The sequence below is a fragment of the Argopecten irradians genome, chromosome 11 (genome assembly GCF_041381155.1).
Source record: "Argopecten irradians isolate NY chromosome 11, Ai_NY, whole genome shotgun sequence".
NCBI classification, from domain to species: Eukaryota; Metazoa; Mollusca; class Bivalvia; order Pectinida; family Pectinidae; genus Argopecten; species Argopecten irradians.
Genome location: NC_091144.1, coordinates 34666965 through 34686493, shown reverse-complemented (window position 1 = coordinate 34686493; position 19529 = coordinate 34666965). Strand labels below are relative to the sequence as shown.

At 31.7% G+C, this 19529-nt stretch overlaps 1 protein-coding gene and 1 long non-coding RNA gene across 2 annotated transcripts; both read left to right on the top strand.

Annotated features, from left to right (window-relative positions):
• Positions 1–577: 577 nt before the first annotated feature.
• On the top strand, positions 578–7038 carry LOC138334585 (protein glass-like). The gene is made up of 2 exons (XM_069283236.1): positions 578–771; positions 5925–7038. The coding sequence occupies exons 1-2, from the start codon at positions 578–580 to the stop codon at positions 7036–7038; spliced, it is 1308 nt and encodes a 435-aa protein (XP_069139337.1).
• A 5795-nt stretch (positions 7039–12833) lies between these two features.
• On the top strand, positions 12834–14217 carry LOC138334802 (uncharacterized). Its single transcript, XR_011210171.1, has 4 exons — positions 12834–12847; positions 13168–13351; positions 13744–13849; positions 14146–14217. It is a non-coding gene; the product is annotated as an uncharacterized lncRNA (long non-coding RNA).
• Positions 14218–19529: the final 5312 nt, after the last annotated feature.

The window sequence follows — 19529 nt, the reverse complement described above, 5'->3', positions numbered from 1 at the left end:
AAAAAAATAATGAATTTTTATAATGTGTATAAATCAGTGTTAGGAAGCTTATGAAGAGTAAATGCAGGTCATGTGGTCATATTGCCATAATTTGTTCCAAGCAATAACAGGAAATTGTCTCTTTGGTATTACGAATTTCTTTAAAAGTTTGGCATCAGATAAATATCAAACTGCATTTTTTCGTTTTAACTTCATCTACATAAAAAGTTCTTTAATCTCTACGACATATGTTTATACCAATTAGTAAAAGATGTTTTCAAAAAACGTTTTATATAGAAATTTTATTATACCAATTTTACCGCTTAGTCATTCTTATGGTTGGAACATGAACCATAATCATTTTGTTTTCATATGCATAATATATATAACGACTTATCTAATAAGTGCACATTGTATTTTTCTTTCATTTATCTTTCTACCATTGTTTCAGTCATTTGTTATTATTCTTAATCTACCTTTTCATGTAATCAAAATACAATATTTTTTGTTTCTAAGCTGTACAATACGCCATATTGAAATAACAGCACTGAAAATTAACTTAATAATGTGATTTTTCTCCCAGAAACACTACGTCGACATGGATACCTATCCGCCCAGTAGTCCTGGATACGACGACGTATGGCGAGAAAATTCCCCGGATGTTAAACAAGCTTATCCGGATCTCTCACGCTCCCCGTACGAATTAAACGTCGGATCGTACCCCGTGACGACAATCGAGTTTGACCCAGTTCCGAACGTTTTCACGTTCTCTCCATGTGGTCCATCATACAGGTGAGGAGAACAGCTACCAAAACATCATCTTCAGTTATGAAAATTTATTTATATTTATTTTTGAGTTAATTAACACGTGATGTTGGAATGCTGAAAAATGTCTCCATTCTGCAAAATCTGGTATCAAGTGGTATCATTGTCTAAAACGGAGTTCAAAATAAAATCAGTAGTTTTCGAAGATAAGCATTGATATCTTACTGTAAATAAAAGTGGTATTCATGATAATAAAAAAGATCGTTACAATAGTAAAGCTCTGGCAATTATAGTAATTAAAATCTAACAAACTTTTTATATATAAATACAAAATGAAAACATTCAGACATATTATTTCAAAATTTCTAATGATTTATTTTTATTACCCAGTAACATTTTTTGTGTATTCTATTGTAAAAAGCAAGATAATATCGTCCGTTTAAATTGTAATTTCGTCCGAATTTGCCCTGAATTTTTATAGGAAGTCTCGCGGATGAGGTAGAAGGTCATTTTCCATTTTTTTGTCATCCATGTGTATAGTCATTACTTGTATATTACGAACCTACATATATCTGACATTGCGGGTAATCATTGATTGTGATGTATTATGTTTAAAAGCGTGACGTCATATTTTTTCATAGAAAACGTTTTCTCACAAAAAAACGACGTCTCAATAGATGTCTACCTACAAAAGAAGATAACTACAGAACCTTGCTAAAAGAATGCATTAATGTTATATAATTTTTTTTGCATATTGACAATTTTGCCGTTGGTTCGTTCAAAGATGTTTCCTTAAAGTTCACGTCTATTAGACAACAAAGATTCAAAGATTCCTTCGATGAAATTTGCAAACATTTTCATAGTTGATTTCAAGAGGTATTGCTATTTTTGAAGTAAACATAAATAAGATAACGCCATAGATTTGTTACACTGCATGTTATTCCCAAAGCAAAATAAAGGAGAAATATATATACAGAAGATAACGGAAAAGAGTTAGTTGAAAATTTGTCAAATCAAATGAAATATATTATAATAGTAAAAACGACGTGACCATATACTTTTGACACGTCACTGCACATGTATGTAGTATGACATATTTCAATAATTTCTGCTACGATTATTAATTTTGAGTTTTATGAATACAATACGGTTTTATATATTTTAAGTTCTCTAGCTACGTGTGTTGCCGTTTTATTTGTTAAAGACAAAAATTCTTCTTTGTATAAAACATAAATAATGATAATAATAATAATTGTTCACACCTTCAACTGAAAAATACTTGAACGTAATTTGAGATTCGTAGATTTTGTAAAGGAGAAATTCGACGGTTAACGATGATGTGTTAGATAGGATTCTAATTCGTGTTAATTCTGTGTGGATAGCCGTTTAAACAGATCCAAGTGATTATTAACCATTGAAAAACAAGTTATTTTTGTCATGAACTACACCCTCAAGTGATAATAAGCTTCGTATCACTAAGCTAAAATACTCTTGAGAAGTAACTGACTCAAGTTTAAATAATAAGTATATTGACCCTTTCACACTTTAAACATGGTCACGTAAAGGTAGACAAGGGTTTTGGGGGAGGGACTGTTTGCTAAAAAGCTGCTTTCTACAAACACTTGACGGCACAAAATGATGGTTCACGTTACAACGTTCGTGCCTGCAGTGTGAAAAGTCTCTTGGTGTCAGGACACCAACAATGATGTCAGGGCATTGGCGAATTTAAATAAAATTATCTGTTTGTTAAAAGTATTTGATTAAGACTGATAACCGTTTTAATTAGGCCAGAAGAGAAAAGTATATTTGCCGTACTTTGTAATACATAAAGTGTGCCGCTTTTGAAATGTATTAAATACTTACTCTATACATATGTGACATCTTCTATTTTGTATACACCTATACAAAATGTCATTTACTCTCAAACTACAATTTCTGATATTTTGAATAAGTCGTTTGCTGAAGTTAGATGTTCTTACAGTATGTGCCACGAGTTAATGCCGCTATTTGTCAGGGATATGATGATGATCGTCAAGCTAACAAAGCTTTAGATTTTCTGTTCGTGGTCATCTGTTCCTCAGATGTGATGTCAATACGATTTAAAGTTTGGACAAGTGATCGCGTGAATGGAAACTCGGTCTATCATTTTTTTTTGTTTTCGTCATATTCAAAGAGAACTTTCCCGATGTTGGACCAGATACTAATATAAACTCTCAGATGGATACTTCGTAGCTTTATTATGCTAATGATTGAGTCTTAATGACGTTGAATGGCAGGGAGGCGAAGTGAAATGAAATCGGGAATCTTGTTTCGTTTTATTACAACTTGCATCGTTTCCGTATATGTCTAACCTGACATCTGCATGGTTTATTTCTTGTTTGATATCAATTCGTGTTGATTCAGCGGCGGTGGACATTACACCTAGTGAGAAATTTAAAATGGATATATAACAATGTGGACTTATTTTGTATACGATTTAAACATATGTGCGATATATCTACTATGTATTCCATATGGGATTAGAGAAACTTTTGGGGTTTGTATACCATCATAAGTAATGAACAATATTACATAATCTTACATTATTATATAATACAAAGTTTTGATGTTACATGTACATTACATAAAATTACAGTATTACATCAATTACATCAATAGGCTTTTTTGTTTCAGTGTCTAGTATAAATACTAAAAATAATATACTAGATCTATATTACATAAAATCACAGCATTATATTATATAACAATGTATGCTACTTCAATAAGCTTGTTTCAATATATTATATAAATATTGAATAAATAATGAATTATTACATAAAATGATACCAATAATTTCCATAAAATTATAGAATTCTATCAATAAACTTGTATAATATCTACTACATATACTAAATATATTATTATACCCATAAGCATGTTTCAGTGCTAATTATGATACTTGATAACAAACAACAATAATATAGTTATAACACGTGATTTTCGTCTGTTGTTTAGCTAAATAATGTTATATCAAATACATCATGCCAAGTCAAGGATGAATATGTTTTATCAACTCTATTTGCTAAATAAAATTATGAAATATCATTTGCGAACCTGTATACCTGTTCAATAAATTCATAACATTTTCTTGACATTCTTTTATTTTCTTTTTCAGTGTTTTTAAGTTGTCGAAATACACAAAATGATAACCTGTTTTTTCTTATCACCAGAATATAAATGGTCTATGCTTTATAAAATCTTAGTAAATATAATATTTAAGTTAGGATTGTTTGCTCTATTATGTTTCCTGACGCTCTCGGGTTCTATGTGTGGTATTTAAATACGGTGGCCACCAGCCTCAGCTTATTTACTTTGCCATCAAAAAACGACATGATCTTTTTACCTTTTGAGATGAACCCCTACCTGTCCGGGTAGTACGACATTTCGAGTACTTTTAACATACCTGTTAATTGTCCTATAATTAATGTTGGAGATAGTTTTAATGGTCTTTGGATAATTTTCAATAAATCTGTCGGTTTCCGTCAGCAACAAATTTGCCAAACTAAATTCTGAATTCTAAAGATAAAATGGCTATCGTAGCATATAACATTATAAAATGTGCAAATACTTTAGCATTTTAATTTAATATTATTTGTAATGGTTAAAATGTTGATGTTTGCTTAAATTTGATATACATGTAGGTATTTTATGTAATGAAATTAAAATCGTCATTCATACATAGAAAGAATATCTACTTACTGAATAACTTGAAATATTCGCGATTACTATTTTTTCGTAATTAGGAGCTTTCAAAAAAATTAATGGGTATCATATCCGTGGTTCTTCAATAGAACAATGATAACAATATCATACAAAATATGATTTGCTATCTTTATATTCGCGGTGACAAAATCAAAATCGTCCTCTATACATAGAATGACTATTCATGACTAATTACTGAATTAAATAGAATATTAGTGAGCACTCTTTCGTGTTTTGTTCACATCATTTCGTGGGTATACATATCCGTGCTTCTCCGATAAAACAATGATAAAAATATTATATAAAATATGATTTATATCTGTGGCTCCATAACAGCCTTGAAAACAAAAAAATAATATGCACAACGAAAAGTCCACGTTATATGGTAACAAACATAGAAAGATTATTTTAGGCTACTATACTTTTATCATTTTGAAAAGTAAAATTAAATTTGATGTTGTGTTAAAATGCGACATAAGAATTCCTTGCATGCAAAACATGCAATGTTGATTGGAAGTACATTTTAGTACGTGGGTATCTTAAAAAAATTCTTTCAGTTTATTTAAAATATATACACGTACTTCTGATAGTTGTATTTTTATATTTCTCGAGAGTTTTCATCCGTTTTTTATGCATCCTTAAGTTTGTTTGACTACATTGTTTAAAACCAAACAATAAAACACTATCGATTTTTTTTTTTTTTTTTTTTTAAGAAAATAAAAAGATTTTTATTACTTATAAGAGGGAAATGATAATAAGTTGCCCTCACACAGGAGGGGATTCATTCAACTAGCAACTTTCATACTTTCATATTTAAATTTAAAAGGCACGTTGTAAATCGCAGAATTCAAGCAGAAGAAAAAATAACTAAAAAGTAAGAAAACTTGAAAATTTATTTCAATTAGATAATTGACCTTTCAAAATGGCCAATTAAGTTGCTACTTCCAGGATCTTGGAAATATTTTTTAAGGGAATGGAATAGTTTTCAAGAGCTGTCAGAATTGTCTTTCTATGACAATACGGATCTGTATTGTTATTACATACAAGTATTTTGATATATTCTCACGACGAAAACGAAAACATCATTTTAGACTACCTCCTTTTCGATGTAAATCTGTAAAAACAGCATTTGTTTCTGATGCTCTATTCACGTGTACATGTATATGAAAATATGTGGAATAATTCACTTCACAATCACAATTTTAGTAACTTCTTGGTTCTGAATAACATAAAGAAAGTTTTTGATTATTTTTTAGTATGAACATTACGGCGCTTATAATTAAAACCATAAAATATTTTTATTCCTTTTTCAAGATTATGTTTGATAAGGTCCAAAAAAATAACTCTAAGCAATTTGGTTTGAGGAACATTGATTTTTTTCATCTATTCATCAAAGAAATCGTTTATTTTCAATAAGTCACTGGTTTTTTTTATTTCAGAGAGTTTTCTGCTTTTAAAGAAAAGTCACCACAAGATATAGCAGATGCGCTTCTGTCCTTGAAGCACGCAGTGGTACATCCGGGTCTTGGAGGACAGTTATCTCCCCTTTCGCCAACCATGCACATTGGTCAAACGCCCTCAGGACCAGGTCCAAACAACGGACAACACCCACAGAGTATTGGTTATGCACTCAATCCAAACACTCAGATGCCACAGAATATTTACCCTTCACAACAATCCCCGCAATATGGCGTGCCGCCTTACCCATGCGAGCCGCAGACGAACATGTTCCCGTCAATGAGCGTTAGTGTATCTATGAGTATGAACGTCGGCATGCCACCTCATGGTGTGAACAACTGTCAGTATAATCCAGTACATCATCAACAGTGGCCAAGTCCACAGCAACAACCTCCGCCAAGGACGATAACTCCACAATATCAGCACTCTCAATACAACATGGCGCCATTATCGCCCCAGTACAACTGTCCCCAGAATCACTCGTATCAGACATCGTATTCGATTCCCTCGGATTTACGACCACTATCGAATTCTGATTCTCGGGGGATTTTTTATCGTCCTCATGATAATCTGAAAGAGGCGGCAAGACTTTGTGCGGTCAACCACTGGAAGAGGTCAAAGTTCTTCGGCGGACGGCATGCGCACGCAACGTTACAAAATGAGAATAACAAAGTCAACTTGTGTAGGATATGTGGCAAAACATACGCGCGCCCTAGCACGTTAAAGACACATCTGAGGACGCATTCAGGTGAGAAACCGTACAGGTGTTCCACTTGCGACAAGTCCTTCTCACAGGCAGCGAATCTGACAGCTCACATCAGGACACACAGCGGGGAAAAACCCTTCAGGTGTCCGATTTGCGACCGTCGGTTCTCGCAGAGTTCAAGCGTCACTACCCACATGCGTACTCATTCCGGAGAACGGCCTTATAGATGCAGATTGTGTAAGAAAGCTTTTTCAGACAGTTCTACACTTACTAAGCATCTCCGTATACACAGTGGAGAAAAACCATACCAGTGTAAACTTTGTCTTCTTCGCTTCTCACAGTCCGGAAACCTCAACCGACACATGCGTGTTCACGCCAACTCGTCATAAAGAAAAACTAGTCACTTTTGCATTATCTTGATGTATCAAAGAACAGAAACGAAAATAGCCTTAATCCTCCAATTAACCACGGTCTATGAAACCCTTATTGGAAATTCAAGTATTGAATTTATGTCAGATATGTAATGTAAGACTCTTTCATTTGTGGATATGAAGGATAGGGATGTTCTACCCGAGAGTCACAAAATGAAGTAAAACCCGAGGCTTGCCGAGGGTTTTGCAGCATTTTGTGATCCCGAGGGTTAAATATCCCTATCCTTCATTACCACTTATGAAAGAGTATTTTTCTTTCATACCTCGACGTTTTATTGCAATTTTACAACTATAATATCCCGCCATTTTGAAATAAATTCGAAGAAATCCACGGCTAGAGGTCAATTTTTCATACATGAAGAAAATAACGTGATATTTTCAACAAAAATTCCGTTGTTTGCATCTTTTAGAATAAAACTAGTCAAGTTTGTGAAAAAAATGTTAACATTTTACCGAGGAAATAGAAATTTTGTTGACGTTGTGACGTCACGAGGCTTTATTGCTTGTGTAGCCATGCAATACAGCCTCAGTGGGCATGAGTTTATTGACCTAGACCAGCCAGTATTACACGCGTAGGTATGAAAGAATACGTATTTATGTCAGGTCTTTTGGAAATTTATTATTTGAAATTTTGTCAAATCCACTACATTACACTATTTATCAAATAATCCGCCTGATATCCAATTATTTCACCCATGTAATATTTTTGCATATTCCACCAGTGTAATATGACCTGGAGCGATTTTCATTGGTTGGAAATCCATTGTGACGTCAAGACAGAAACAATAAAATAACGTTAGGAAAAGGGACGTTACGAGGACGGCGGGACAAAATGGCGGCCTCCGTTAGATTTTCGTAATACATTTTGAAATGTAGGTTTCTGTAGTTATGTGATAATGAGTAAAAATTTGTTTTCATTTCATATGAGATTTTATGAAAACTCGTCTCGAAGTTTTAAGTTTTAATCGTCAAAGCTCGCAAAAAAAATCATGGACTCCTTTCATCAAATCTCGTATGAAATGAATACTCATTGAAGATCATGTATGTCTTTCAGGTTGTTCATATCACCCCGTATGACGTAAACATAGTATTGTTTCTAGTGTAAAACGGTTAATCTAAATCTCAAATGAGATGTGTCTTCGTAAAACTGATATATGTTTATTTCATTAATTATGAGAGAGTCATTTTTTGGATGTCTTAGGGAAAGCAACATGAATATTTAAATTTTTAACTGTCTAACAAATCTGCTATCAGCAGCAAAAGCAAGTTCTGATATGGTTTTATTAACAGAGTGTAAAAAATACTAATAAATGATTCGGATATGTTTTGAACATTTTTGTTTTGTCCGTAAATAAAGTATCTTAATGGAGATTTCGGTTTTATTAATACATTCTTTATTATATTCTTAATGAGAATCTATGACAAGGAAAGAATATTTACATAATAATAATCAATTTTATATTGAAACTAATGTTGTTGTTTCCATGTTTCCTGTTTGTGGTAAGTTGACCGTAAGACGGGGATTGTCGACATTAACAAGTTTCACTATACGTCTCTTACTATATAGAAAATGGAAGTATTTATGTTCCAAAGATTTTTTTTTTTACATCTAGTTGTCAATTAGTGGGTCTAGGTAGTAAACATGCCTGAAATCAAAGCAATCGGGGATTGATTTACAAATGTTACGGTATTGCACCGTACCACACCTACTTTATTAAATATGTCAGAAAACAATATGTGTTGCTTTTGTTTTTATTTTCTTTAGGAATTAAACGATTTCTTCGTGAATCTGCGTAGAGATTACATACAATTACAGATGACAGTTTACTAAGTGTTGTTGTGAAACCTAACAAGAAGATAAATTCGACACTTACCAATTTACTTAAGGGTTCCTATAAACATGATTTTATTGGGTACAAGATACGCCAGTGTAAACGTTCATGTCGAAACCAAGTGTTAATGCTAGGATTTAAGATATTTCATGTCGAAACCAAGTGTTAATGCCAGGATTTAGATATTTCATGTCGATACCAAATGTTAATTCTAGGATTTAGATATTTCATGTTGAACATTTAATAAATCATATACTGTCAACTTTACTAAAAGTGGAATGAGTCTTTTGCTTTGTTTAATATCGAGTTTTTAAAAAAGACTTTATTATTGCTATGAAAGTATTGATTAGAATAAAAAACTAAAATACAATTTATATGCGCCTCAAACATTTCGTCTAATTACAATTTGTATGTAGACAAAATATGATATAAATTCCAATGATAATTCTAGGGGATTGAAAAAGATCGATTTAACGATAATCCAGAAAAGAAAAGTATTCATAATCCATTGTGTATACATATCCTCTTTATTGAAGTACAACATCAGAATACTACTGTGAAAAAAACATAGACTATTAAACAAATTGTAATTCATATTGGATTAATGCTTTTGATATTTTATTTGGCATGTTTTTTTTGTTTTTTTGTTGTTTTTTTTTTAATTTCAGATTCTACAATTTCTGTTATTTCAAATTACTTTTTGTATCAATAATAAATTAAACTAATCTAAATAAATCAATACTAAACACAGTCATATTGTACAAATGAATTTTTCAGATGTGCTGAAATATCTTTTGTAGTTTGTTAACTGCTTTTAACAGAAAATATTCATATAATTGAGCAAATAAAACATTGAAAATATAAAAGATTTACACTAGTAAAATAATCAAATCGATTGTTAATTTGTTTTTTATATGATAAACGTTTAAGTGTATATAAAGTACTTAATTACAATTGTAACGCAATTGATATCTCAATGATTAATGATGAATTCAGATTCAACATTTTTTTTAAATAAAAGATTACATGAAATAGAAATTTCGAAACTTAAATGCAACGTTAAAATGTAAGTTTCTATTGAAGCTGCCTTAAACCCATGACGAATACAGAGTATATAGGATAAATCAAGAAAATAAGAAATATAATATGGATGAAATCGAATCAATCAATGTTTTTCCAAGTATTAATGTGACAGCTGATATATAGAGTATATACTATATAAGCAACAGATGTTTTTATGTTTCCAAGATGAAACATTTTCCAAAATTTTTTTAATATCTTTGAAAAACCTAGAACATGCGTCCTTAAAAGGGTGCATAGACTATTAAACAAATTGTAATTCTATTTGATTTCAAATTGATATACATGAAACAGTAACAAACATTTCGGCTCATTGCCAAACACTACCGGCAAGATCGCGTATAAAATGTGTACATCGCATTAACGCTTGGAAATATTTGCAAGCAAAATGTTCTCACCAGGGCTCTCATAAAATATGACTATGTTGTGCTAGACCATGTCTTCATTGATAAATATAGATCTATTTTGTTTTATTGATGTTGTGAAAAAAATCCAACAATGAATTGGTTTGCTAGTTCTATAGCAATCAATCAAATTTCCCATACCGTGTGCAAAGCAAAACTTGTCTGCCCGGAAGGAGCATGTTAACATGTACCTAATTCAATAGGCACAAGGTGCTCCGGGATACACGTGTAAGCCTAGATAAGATACGCGTAATCTTACACTTATATCATCATTCGTTCGTCAAATTGATATACATGAAATAGATAATAATGGCAGATTGGTGAAATCAAGGCCTCAGTAACAAACATCAACTCAAACAAATCAAAGAAGGCAAATTTTGATAAGCAAATTTAATAGTAATAATAATAGCGAGAAATTTTTGGAAGTTTCTCCTCCTTTTGCAATGGCATACTCAATGTGTTTAATCTCAAGTGGAGTTTATTATCAAATCTGCTAAAGATTAATAATATGTGAATATAAATACTACTATTTGCATAGAGAAATTTCATACAAGTGCATTGTAGATGCACTACAAATGTAATCCAGTATTTTCAATACAAAAAAAAATCAAAAATGTCTACTGGTGACTGAAATCAAGCCATTCAAAATACATTAAATATTTTAAGTAAGAACATGAGAGAGAAAGATTTGTTTCTTTTGTATTTGTCTTTGTATACTGCGAAAAAAGCTAATAAAAATGTGTTTCAAGTGAAACTAGTAATAATGATAGTGAGAAATTACAACTAATTTTACGTTAATTAATACTCTGAAAAGTTTATTTGCCATATGAAAGGAACCGTACCGATTGTGATTAGTAAATGAAACTCTTATCAAAATGTTAAAAAATGTTTACCAAACAAAACAGGTTTTAATAATTACATATATATTGATAATAATATAATATAGATTGTATATAGCAAAGGGGATAGTTTTATATACTGTAAATGTATTGGACATAGGATTAATTCCTTGAGTATCAGCAATACTCTAACAAAACAATGAGAATCGTAATTCGGAGCATCGGTAAGATAAAAGTGATTTATGCCATAATTTTCGCACTTACGAATTAAGAAGAGCTTTAAATATTTTATTCAACCACCAAAAGTTACCCACATTTTGAGAATATCAATAATTACAATGCATTAATTAACAAGTCCAAATAAGTGTTCAAATTAAATGTTGGTATTGAAATACATAGTTCAAACCAAGCGGCCACGCTGTGTTCTATCATTTTATTTCATTTTACATTTTTACAGTGATATTAATAATAATTGTTTTCATCTACACTTACATAAAGAGCTATTAGAGCGCATAAATTCTGGGGTGTTACTATTGTTTATCAGCCATCATACATGTTTGTCTGTGGCTTTGAATGATTTTTACAACTTAATTCGTCAAATCGTACGACTTTCAATAGATAACCGAAGAAAATAGCATGTCAAAATGTTGGCCCAGTTCTGGCACAGATAAGTTTAAAAAAGAAATTTTTTTTGTAACATTGACGAATTGGACTCCAGAAACAAATATTCTTCATGATTACAAAGCATAGTGAAAGACACAATAATTATCTTACCGATTATACATATATTTTATTTTTAACATTTATGTATTGTATTTTGTCTTGATAATGTGGTTTTTTTTTCGTGTTCATAGTATATACATGTGATATACATATAAGGGTCAAAGATAAAGGGGCAGATCGCCTCGAAAATTTGACAATTTGTTTTGTCCACACGGTTGGAATTACTTCTTTGTCCCATGTGATACATATATGTATATGATGTTTATTTTGTTATTCCAGTAAGTTGTATTGCAAATAAAATAAAGAACTGAAATTAAAACAGATCCATCACTAAAGTTTGTAATACCTTCTCACTAAACATTAAACGAACTATTATAAATTAAAATGTTTTAAAGACCGATAAATATGAACGGATTATCTTACTTAAACTTCAATTTCAATAATTTTTATTTCACGAAAAAATGTGGAAAGGGATCAAAAAACAGACTAAGCCTATATAGATTCTCTTCCAAAAATACTTGACGTCTTACCTAAATAAAATATAAACAGGCTGAGGTAATGTTATTGTTCAGCGATTTCACTTTTTACACATCAACATCATGTAGTGGCTAAATGTATTGATTTTAGGTAAGATTCTAATGACTCCAAGATATGTTTTACACATCACATTGCAACAAAATACGCAATCTATTTCATTTTAAAAGATTACAATTTTCGGATCGTGTCTTCCTGCTAGCTATATCCAATATTACAACATTATAGTCGGGGTCAGACACGGAAGTGTCCGATCGTCAAACTGCTTCGGCCACGTGGTCACTCGCCTGGTCCCTATAAAAGGCACATGGTCAGTCGAAGTGGTCATTCTTCCGATCACCTATTCAGTGTCAAGGTAAGTGAGTTGAATTATCTTTTTTCATTTCCGTTTCTTTTTTCTAAGTATTCACGATTTTTAGCATTTCAATGAATTTACATTACAAGTGGAAACTACAATAATTGCATATAAAATCCTGCATTGAACGTGAAAAGATATCTTGAAAATTTTAAAATCGAGTAATGATGTTTGTATATTTGATTTTCACACGAGTTCAATATTAGCCAATGCCACTGTGTTATTTTATTATTCTCTGACTCCTCATACCTACTTCTTAAAAACAAAGTTCTTTACACAAATAGTCGATGTAATATATTATCTGATTTTCTCACGTATAGAATCCTCGGTCGTAAGGCAAACCAGTCAAGATGAACAAGACTTTGATGCTTATCCTTATCCCCTGTCTGGTGGCCTTCGTGGCGGCCCAGTATTACCAGCCAGGATATGGAGGACCTGGGTATTACTATAACTACGCCCTCCAGAGCGCACAGGGAGCCAAGACCAGCAACCTTCTCAACTTCGGTAAGAATTGCCATAATAGACTGATCACATAGCCTCTAGACATTTATTCTGCAAAATAACCTGACATCAGCTCTAAAAAGACGATATTTTTGTACAATCTCAAGTTCGTTTAAATTTATTGAATACACATGTTTTGTTTTTCATTATCTAAAGCCAAACGTAACAATGATGTTTACTTTCGATATTCAATGAATATTATATTCAAAAGAAAACTTGAAAATGAAAACATTCCTGTGCAATGTTATATTTTTACACACAAAAGATATAGATTTACCTGTTATTGATATTGATCTTGATTACTCAAACTAAAACATCACGATTATCATATTCTATTTATCACGATTATAATATTCTATTTATCACGATTATAATATTCTATTTCTCTTTCCCAGGTCTCCTCTTCTTCGCCATCCTGATCCTGACCAACGCCACCGGAAACATCGCTGGTTAAGCACAGAACATAAAGGATGATATATACCCTACTCAAATGATCAAATGGTGAGTTGACTGATACTTGTGTTCACAATATTTTCTTTTATTTCATGAATAGATTACCTATTAGGCGAAAACATAAGGAAATGCGACATTCTTGATACATTCCTAAATAATGTTAAAGAATATGCTTTGATACATAATAATATCCGAACCAGATAAAATAAGTCTACTAAATAGAAAATCTATCAGATGATGAATTCAGTTAAATGAAAAGGACCCTAGAATTTTGATGAAAATGTGACATATAATTTTTTTTTTTAAATTCACTTACCAATTATATTTTCCTTTTTTCTTTTCAGAATTCCACAGACGTTCTGTTATTGTTGATATTGCGCCATGTATTGTTGCTTGAATAAATTATTACTTAAACCTATTTTATTTTTCTGTCCGTTGTGTTTCAATATAATATAACTCAATAAGACTATGAAAAAAACTGTAAAATATTCTTGGCGCAGTCGACATTGTCTCATCCTCGATACTCCAGGGGTTCAATTCACTTATGATCTCTACACCCCTGGACTATCTCATAGCACAATTGAAGACAACAGAACATAATATGTAATTTAGTCCTTTGATAGCCGTATAACGGTGCACTGTGGTTGACTGTGTAGCTTTGAAGTTGGGGGTCGCTCTCTCTCTGTAGTCTTCAAAGGAAATTTTTACTGACCTATAATTGATTCTGATTTTTTCCTCTGAGCTGCCTTCAGTTTTACTATGAGATTGTCCAGGGGTGTAGATATCGTAAGTGATTGGAACCCATAGAATATCGAGGATGACATTGTATCATTCACCTTGATACCTCAGCTTCCGATGATTAATAAGTTTATTTTCTTATTACAAAAACAGTATAACTTGTCACAACCGGCCCTTGTCTAATCCATTTCCCTGTTTAGTTCGGCCTAATTTTATAACATTTTCTTCTTAATGTTTCATAATTAAAACCTGTCTAATCCGGAATCCTGTGTTTACCGTTTAAATATGTTGGTCCCGGTTTTGACTAGTTATACTCTACTTGAGGATTAGATGTCATAATATGGCATAGTCGTCGTAATATCGCATAGGTGTCATAATATGAATTAATGTCAGGTTAAAGATGTGACTTTAGTTAATATCCCCCATTTACTATTATTAAAGGTGCATACCTTACCGAAACCGCTTTTAATTGTTTAAATGTTACTGGGGGGGAAACGTTGGTCATTTTGTCTCAAAAGGTATATTCGGAATACTTTATTAACACATCAATCGGAACTCCTCGGATGTAACTGTCGTACATTGACCTCGGATGTGACACAAGAGCTTCCATTTTGAAACTAAGGGACTATAATCCTTTTCATCACAACTGGTTGCCAACGAGGACACAGCCCCTCGAAAACTGTCAATTCAATGATGCTGTTTGGTGTTTGTGTCGAAGGAAAAATTGTGGCATATAATTTCTTGAAATACGACTATAGAAGTTCAACATTTCAATAACTATCAATTTTCTTATGCGCAGTTAGGGCGTAATTTTAAGGTTTTCCAGCGAAAAAAAATGTTTGATGTTCTTATACCTTTCACATCCGAGGTAATGTTTTACATCCGAAGAGTTCCTATTTGCTAACAGATAGGATGGATAAAGTCGGTATAATTCATTAACATTAATTGGCTACTTGGCAACTTCTACGAAATTTTACCTGATGTCTTATAGTTGTCTAATTTCGCTGGTGGAAAATAACTGTTTGGAACTTAATAACCCTCGCGAGTATCACTAACTATTCAGTATGTATAATGCTAAATATCTATTTAAGCGTGATTCTCATAATATTTTGGGTTAATGAAATCATGGACAAAACCCGGACGGAAATTCTTATTCATAGACGCTTTTTTTTTTTTTTTTTTTTTTTTTTTTTTTGTCTACGACTTCATAAACCCAAAAGATATTGAGAGTATAAATTGCTGTAATACTATTACAATAAAACAACCTGAGTTGTGGCACATTGATATCTTATCCAATATTTCAGTTTGGCGAATGACTTCGCCGCTTTTAAAATTCCCCGCGAAATCATTTTGTATGCATGACGTCTTAATACTTAACGTCTAGTTCTTTCGGTCTATGGAATATAAACTCAAAGATCTCACCAATAGAACATATAACATATGAAACTAGATAATATATCGATAAACTCTAATTACGAAAGTGATTTGTCAATAAACACAACTGGCTTACAGATTTCATAAACCCGAAGTGTTTATAAATAATTTATTACCCCGTATACATGCTTGTTTCAAAGATATCTATGCTAATTATCAGATTATAAAAAATGGGCAAATGGAGATACAGCCAATCAAAGGACCAATCTACCTGCTCATTCGTTGTCGCACACAGAGCCTTTCATATTTCAGGGTTGAATATCCCGACTGAGAAGGTAACTCTGGAGTAGTATGGTTTAATTCACACTGTATCTGTCCCCTACAGAATACACCGATGTGGCTAGCTCGAGATGCTCTGGCCCTGACACCAGACTTGCACATTATGACAGATAGATGTCTGGTTTTTGTGTTAGTGATGAAGTAAGAATGATGGAACTTTACCAGAAAACAAAACTATTCAAAAGCATAATTCAATCATATATATATGGAAACATAAAGAAAAAAACCTTTCATGTTATCATAATCTGATTAAATCCACTTCTTCAATACGCTTGCGCTATGAAAAAGCGTAATGAAGAGCTGATTTTAATCAGATTGGTGTCACTATTACTTTCATATTGAACTGATATGAAGGCAAATGTTGTAACACTAATAAAATCATCTTTTTATTACTACGCTATTGCAATTTACTTCCAAATTGAACTGATATGAAATCATTAGAGACCGTCGATATACTGTAAACTAACTTTTATTCGCGTACGATGAACTTTCAAGAATTTCGCGATCCAAGTAAATTCGCGAAAATTTATCACCGCAAATTAATAACGACATCATCTGTATTGATCGAAATTGTCATTCTATTATTAAACCCGCGAATATTAATGTCCGCTAACTTTTGTTTTAAAATGGAAATCGCGAAATTTAATTGCCGCGAAAGAACTTGGTTTACAGTATATGTTCTGGCGTTATTTATTATTCATTAGCATTCATTTTTGTTTCGGACTTGTAGTGGGTCTCTATTATTGGTAGATCTTTAGTAAAGACCTCGATGTGGGTTTGAATTTCTAAATATATCCACCATCCAGAGGAAGCTATTTAGGTTCCAAACATAAACTATTAAACGGAGGATTTTTATTGCTGATCGATTAATTGATCGATTGATTGATAGGGCTTAACGTCCTTGTTTCGGTTATAACCGATACTATGACACATTGATTAAAAGATCTTACACGAGTGGAGTTTATTAAACGAGTTGAATAAATTAATATACCGTAAGTCTTTAGGCTTATTCAATTGTGGGTTAAGTGTCCATTCAAAAAATACTTTTTATGTCGCAGGTATACGCATCGTAGCCGGTCATGTTGCTTTCTCTGAGGAAATATATTGAAACTCACAATTTTTATTTACGTGGAAAAAAAGTTATTCTTCTTTTACCTTCCTTTAGTCTTGATAAAGGAATTTTTACAAACACTGTGTAAATCCAAGGTTGGGAATTATAATGTCCCGAAAGAAAATAAATTATTTTATAAAAGGCATTATTGGATAGTAAACTGGTCCATTCGTTTGGTTTAATTTAGAAATTAGAAGATGTATTAAAAGAATATTTAACAAACTGAACATTAATTTGAAAACCATAATCATGGGAAGTAGTCTTATAGGTATGGATGCCAAATAGTGTGATGAAAATATAAATAATGATTTTTTCTTTGTGATTGACCTATTCAATTTTTGCATTCCACGATGAAATAAAATCCGGGAATGGCACGGAAATCCGACGTTATCGTGACGTCACTATATAAACATTTACGTTGCGTATTGTTTGGCAAAATAATCCCTTGGAAAAAATCAATGGAATCGTATGTGTAAACGTATTTCATTTTATAAAGTAGCCTTGAAAATTAATTATTAAGCATTTAAGTCACTATTTTTCAATACGCGGAATCATACAGTTTTCAAACAAAATTTCTTTCATACCCCGAAGAAATTAAAAAATAGTGTCTTCAATGCTTTAATAAATACATATTACAATGTGTATCAAATACATTATTGAAACCAACAGATTAGCATAAGTTCCACAAGTCTGCGATAGATTGAGGAGATACTTTATTGTTAAATATTCTGTAAGTTATTGTACATTCATAATTAATATATTATTTCATAATTTCGTTTGGAGATAGCTGATGTAGGCTTTGCCTGATGTCAAATCCTGTAGCATATGTTATAAAAATGGAAATGAAATGAAATGAAAAATAAACATAAACTGAGTTCAATCTAGCTTAAGCTTGTACACATTGGTAAGATATAAAAGAACGAAATTGCCATACGATATTAACAACCTTATCATTTCATATCATAAGCATTTTTTAGCATAACTCAACTCTCGAAGTAATCTATACAGCTTATCAAGTTAAGTCGAATTGTTGGTTTAGTTTTCATTCAAAACTTTTCATACCAGATCTGGTTTTCTGGTGGGCCGCTTCATTTCATACCACTATGAAAATAAATCCGAGAACTGCGTGGAATCCCGATGTTGCGTATTGATTTGAAAAAAAATGCCTAGGAAAATTAATGAAATCATACGTATAACGTATTTTATTTAACAAAGTAGTCTGGAAAATTAATTATACGTCATGTAAGTATTGATGTCACTATTTTTACGCTGATTCTCACAAACGTTTGCAGACAAAATTTATTTCATAACCTAATGAAACTAAAAATAGTGACATTAATGCTTAAATAATGTTTGTATGTTTTTCTCATAAGAAAGATATTGAAAACCAGAATATTGATTACATAAGCTGTAACATTTATTTCAAACCAATGACTAACACATATACACGTACAATAATACAGACTTCATACAATGTAAAACCTATTTCTTCTGATGTTCTATGGATTCTTACAAAAATTTGTAAACAAACGTTATTTCATAACCCGATGAAATTAAATGCTTATAATTAATTTTCCATTCTACTTTATCAAATAAAATACATTTACACGTACGATTAAATTTGATTCAATACGCAACGTCAATGTTTCTATTGTGATGTTACGATAACGCCGCGATTTCGTGTCATTCTCGGATTGATTTTTTTTCATCTTGGTATGAAAAAAAGAACTGGCAAGTCTGAATGCCAGATTTAGTGTGATATCAAGAAAAAATTATATCTATATGAAGAACGTGTGGAATAATTCATTTTTTTAAATAGAATTACCGATTACTTTGAAATATGAAATGACGTTAGAGACAACTGCTTGCATGTTTTTTTCGGTATATACCCCATATTTCCCAACCTTTGTAAATATCATTATTTTTGGCAATACTGCTTTATTCAATTTGAATTTTATTTGTCTAAATATCTTTACATTGTAAATAATTTTATAATTCTCAAAATACAACTAATTATAGTACCGAATGAAACTCTTTTTGGTTGATCACTGTAGACATTGCGGTGTATAATTATTATATTTCATAAATTAGTCATTATTCGTATCCTTGTTGCTGTTGACGACATCAACTGCAAAAATTAAAAGACCCTATATATCGACAATTCTA

Coding starts and splice junctions, on each gene's coding strand:
- LOC138334585 (XM_069283236.1), top strand. CDS start 578: ATGGATACCTATCCGCCCAGTAGTCCTGGATACGACGACGTATGGCGA. Junction 772..5,924: donor CCATGTGGTCCATCATACAG/GTGAGGAGAACA, acceptor TTTTTATTTCAG/AGAGTTTTCTGCTTTTAAAG.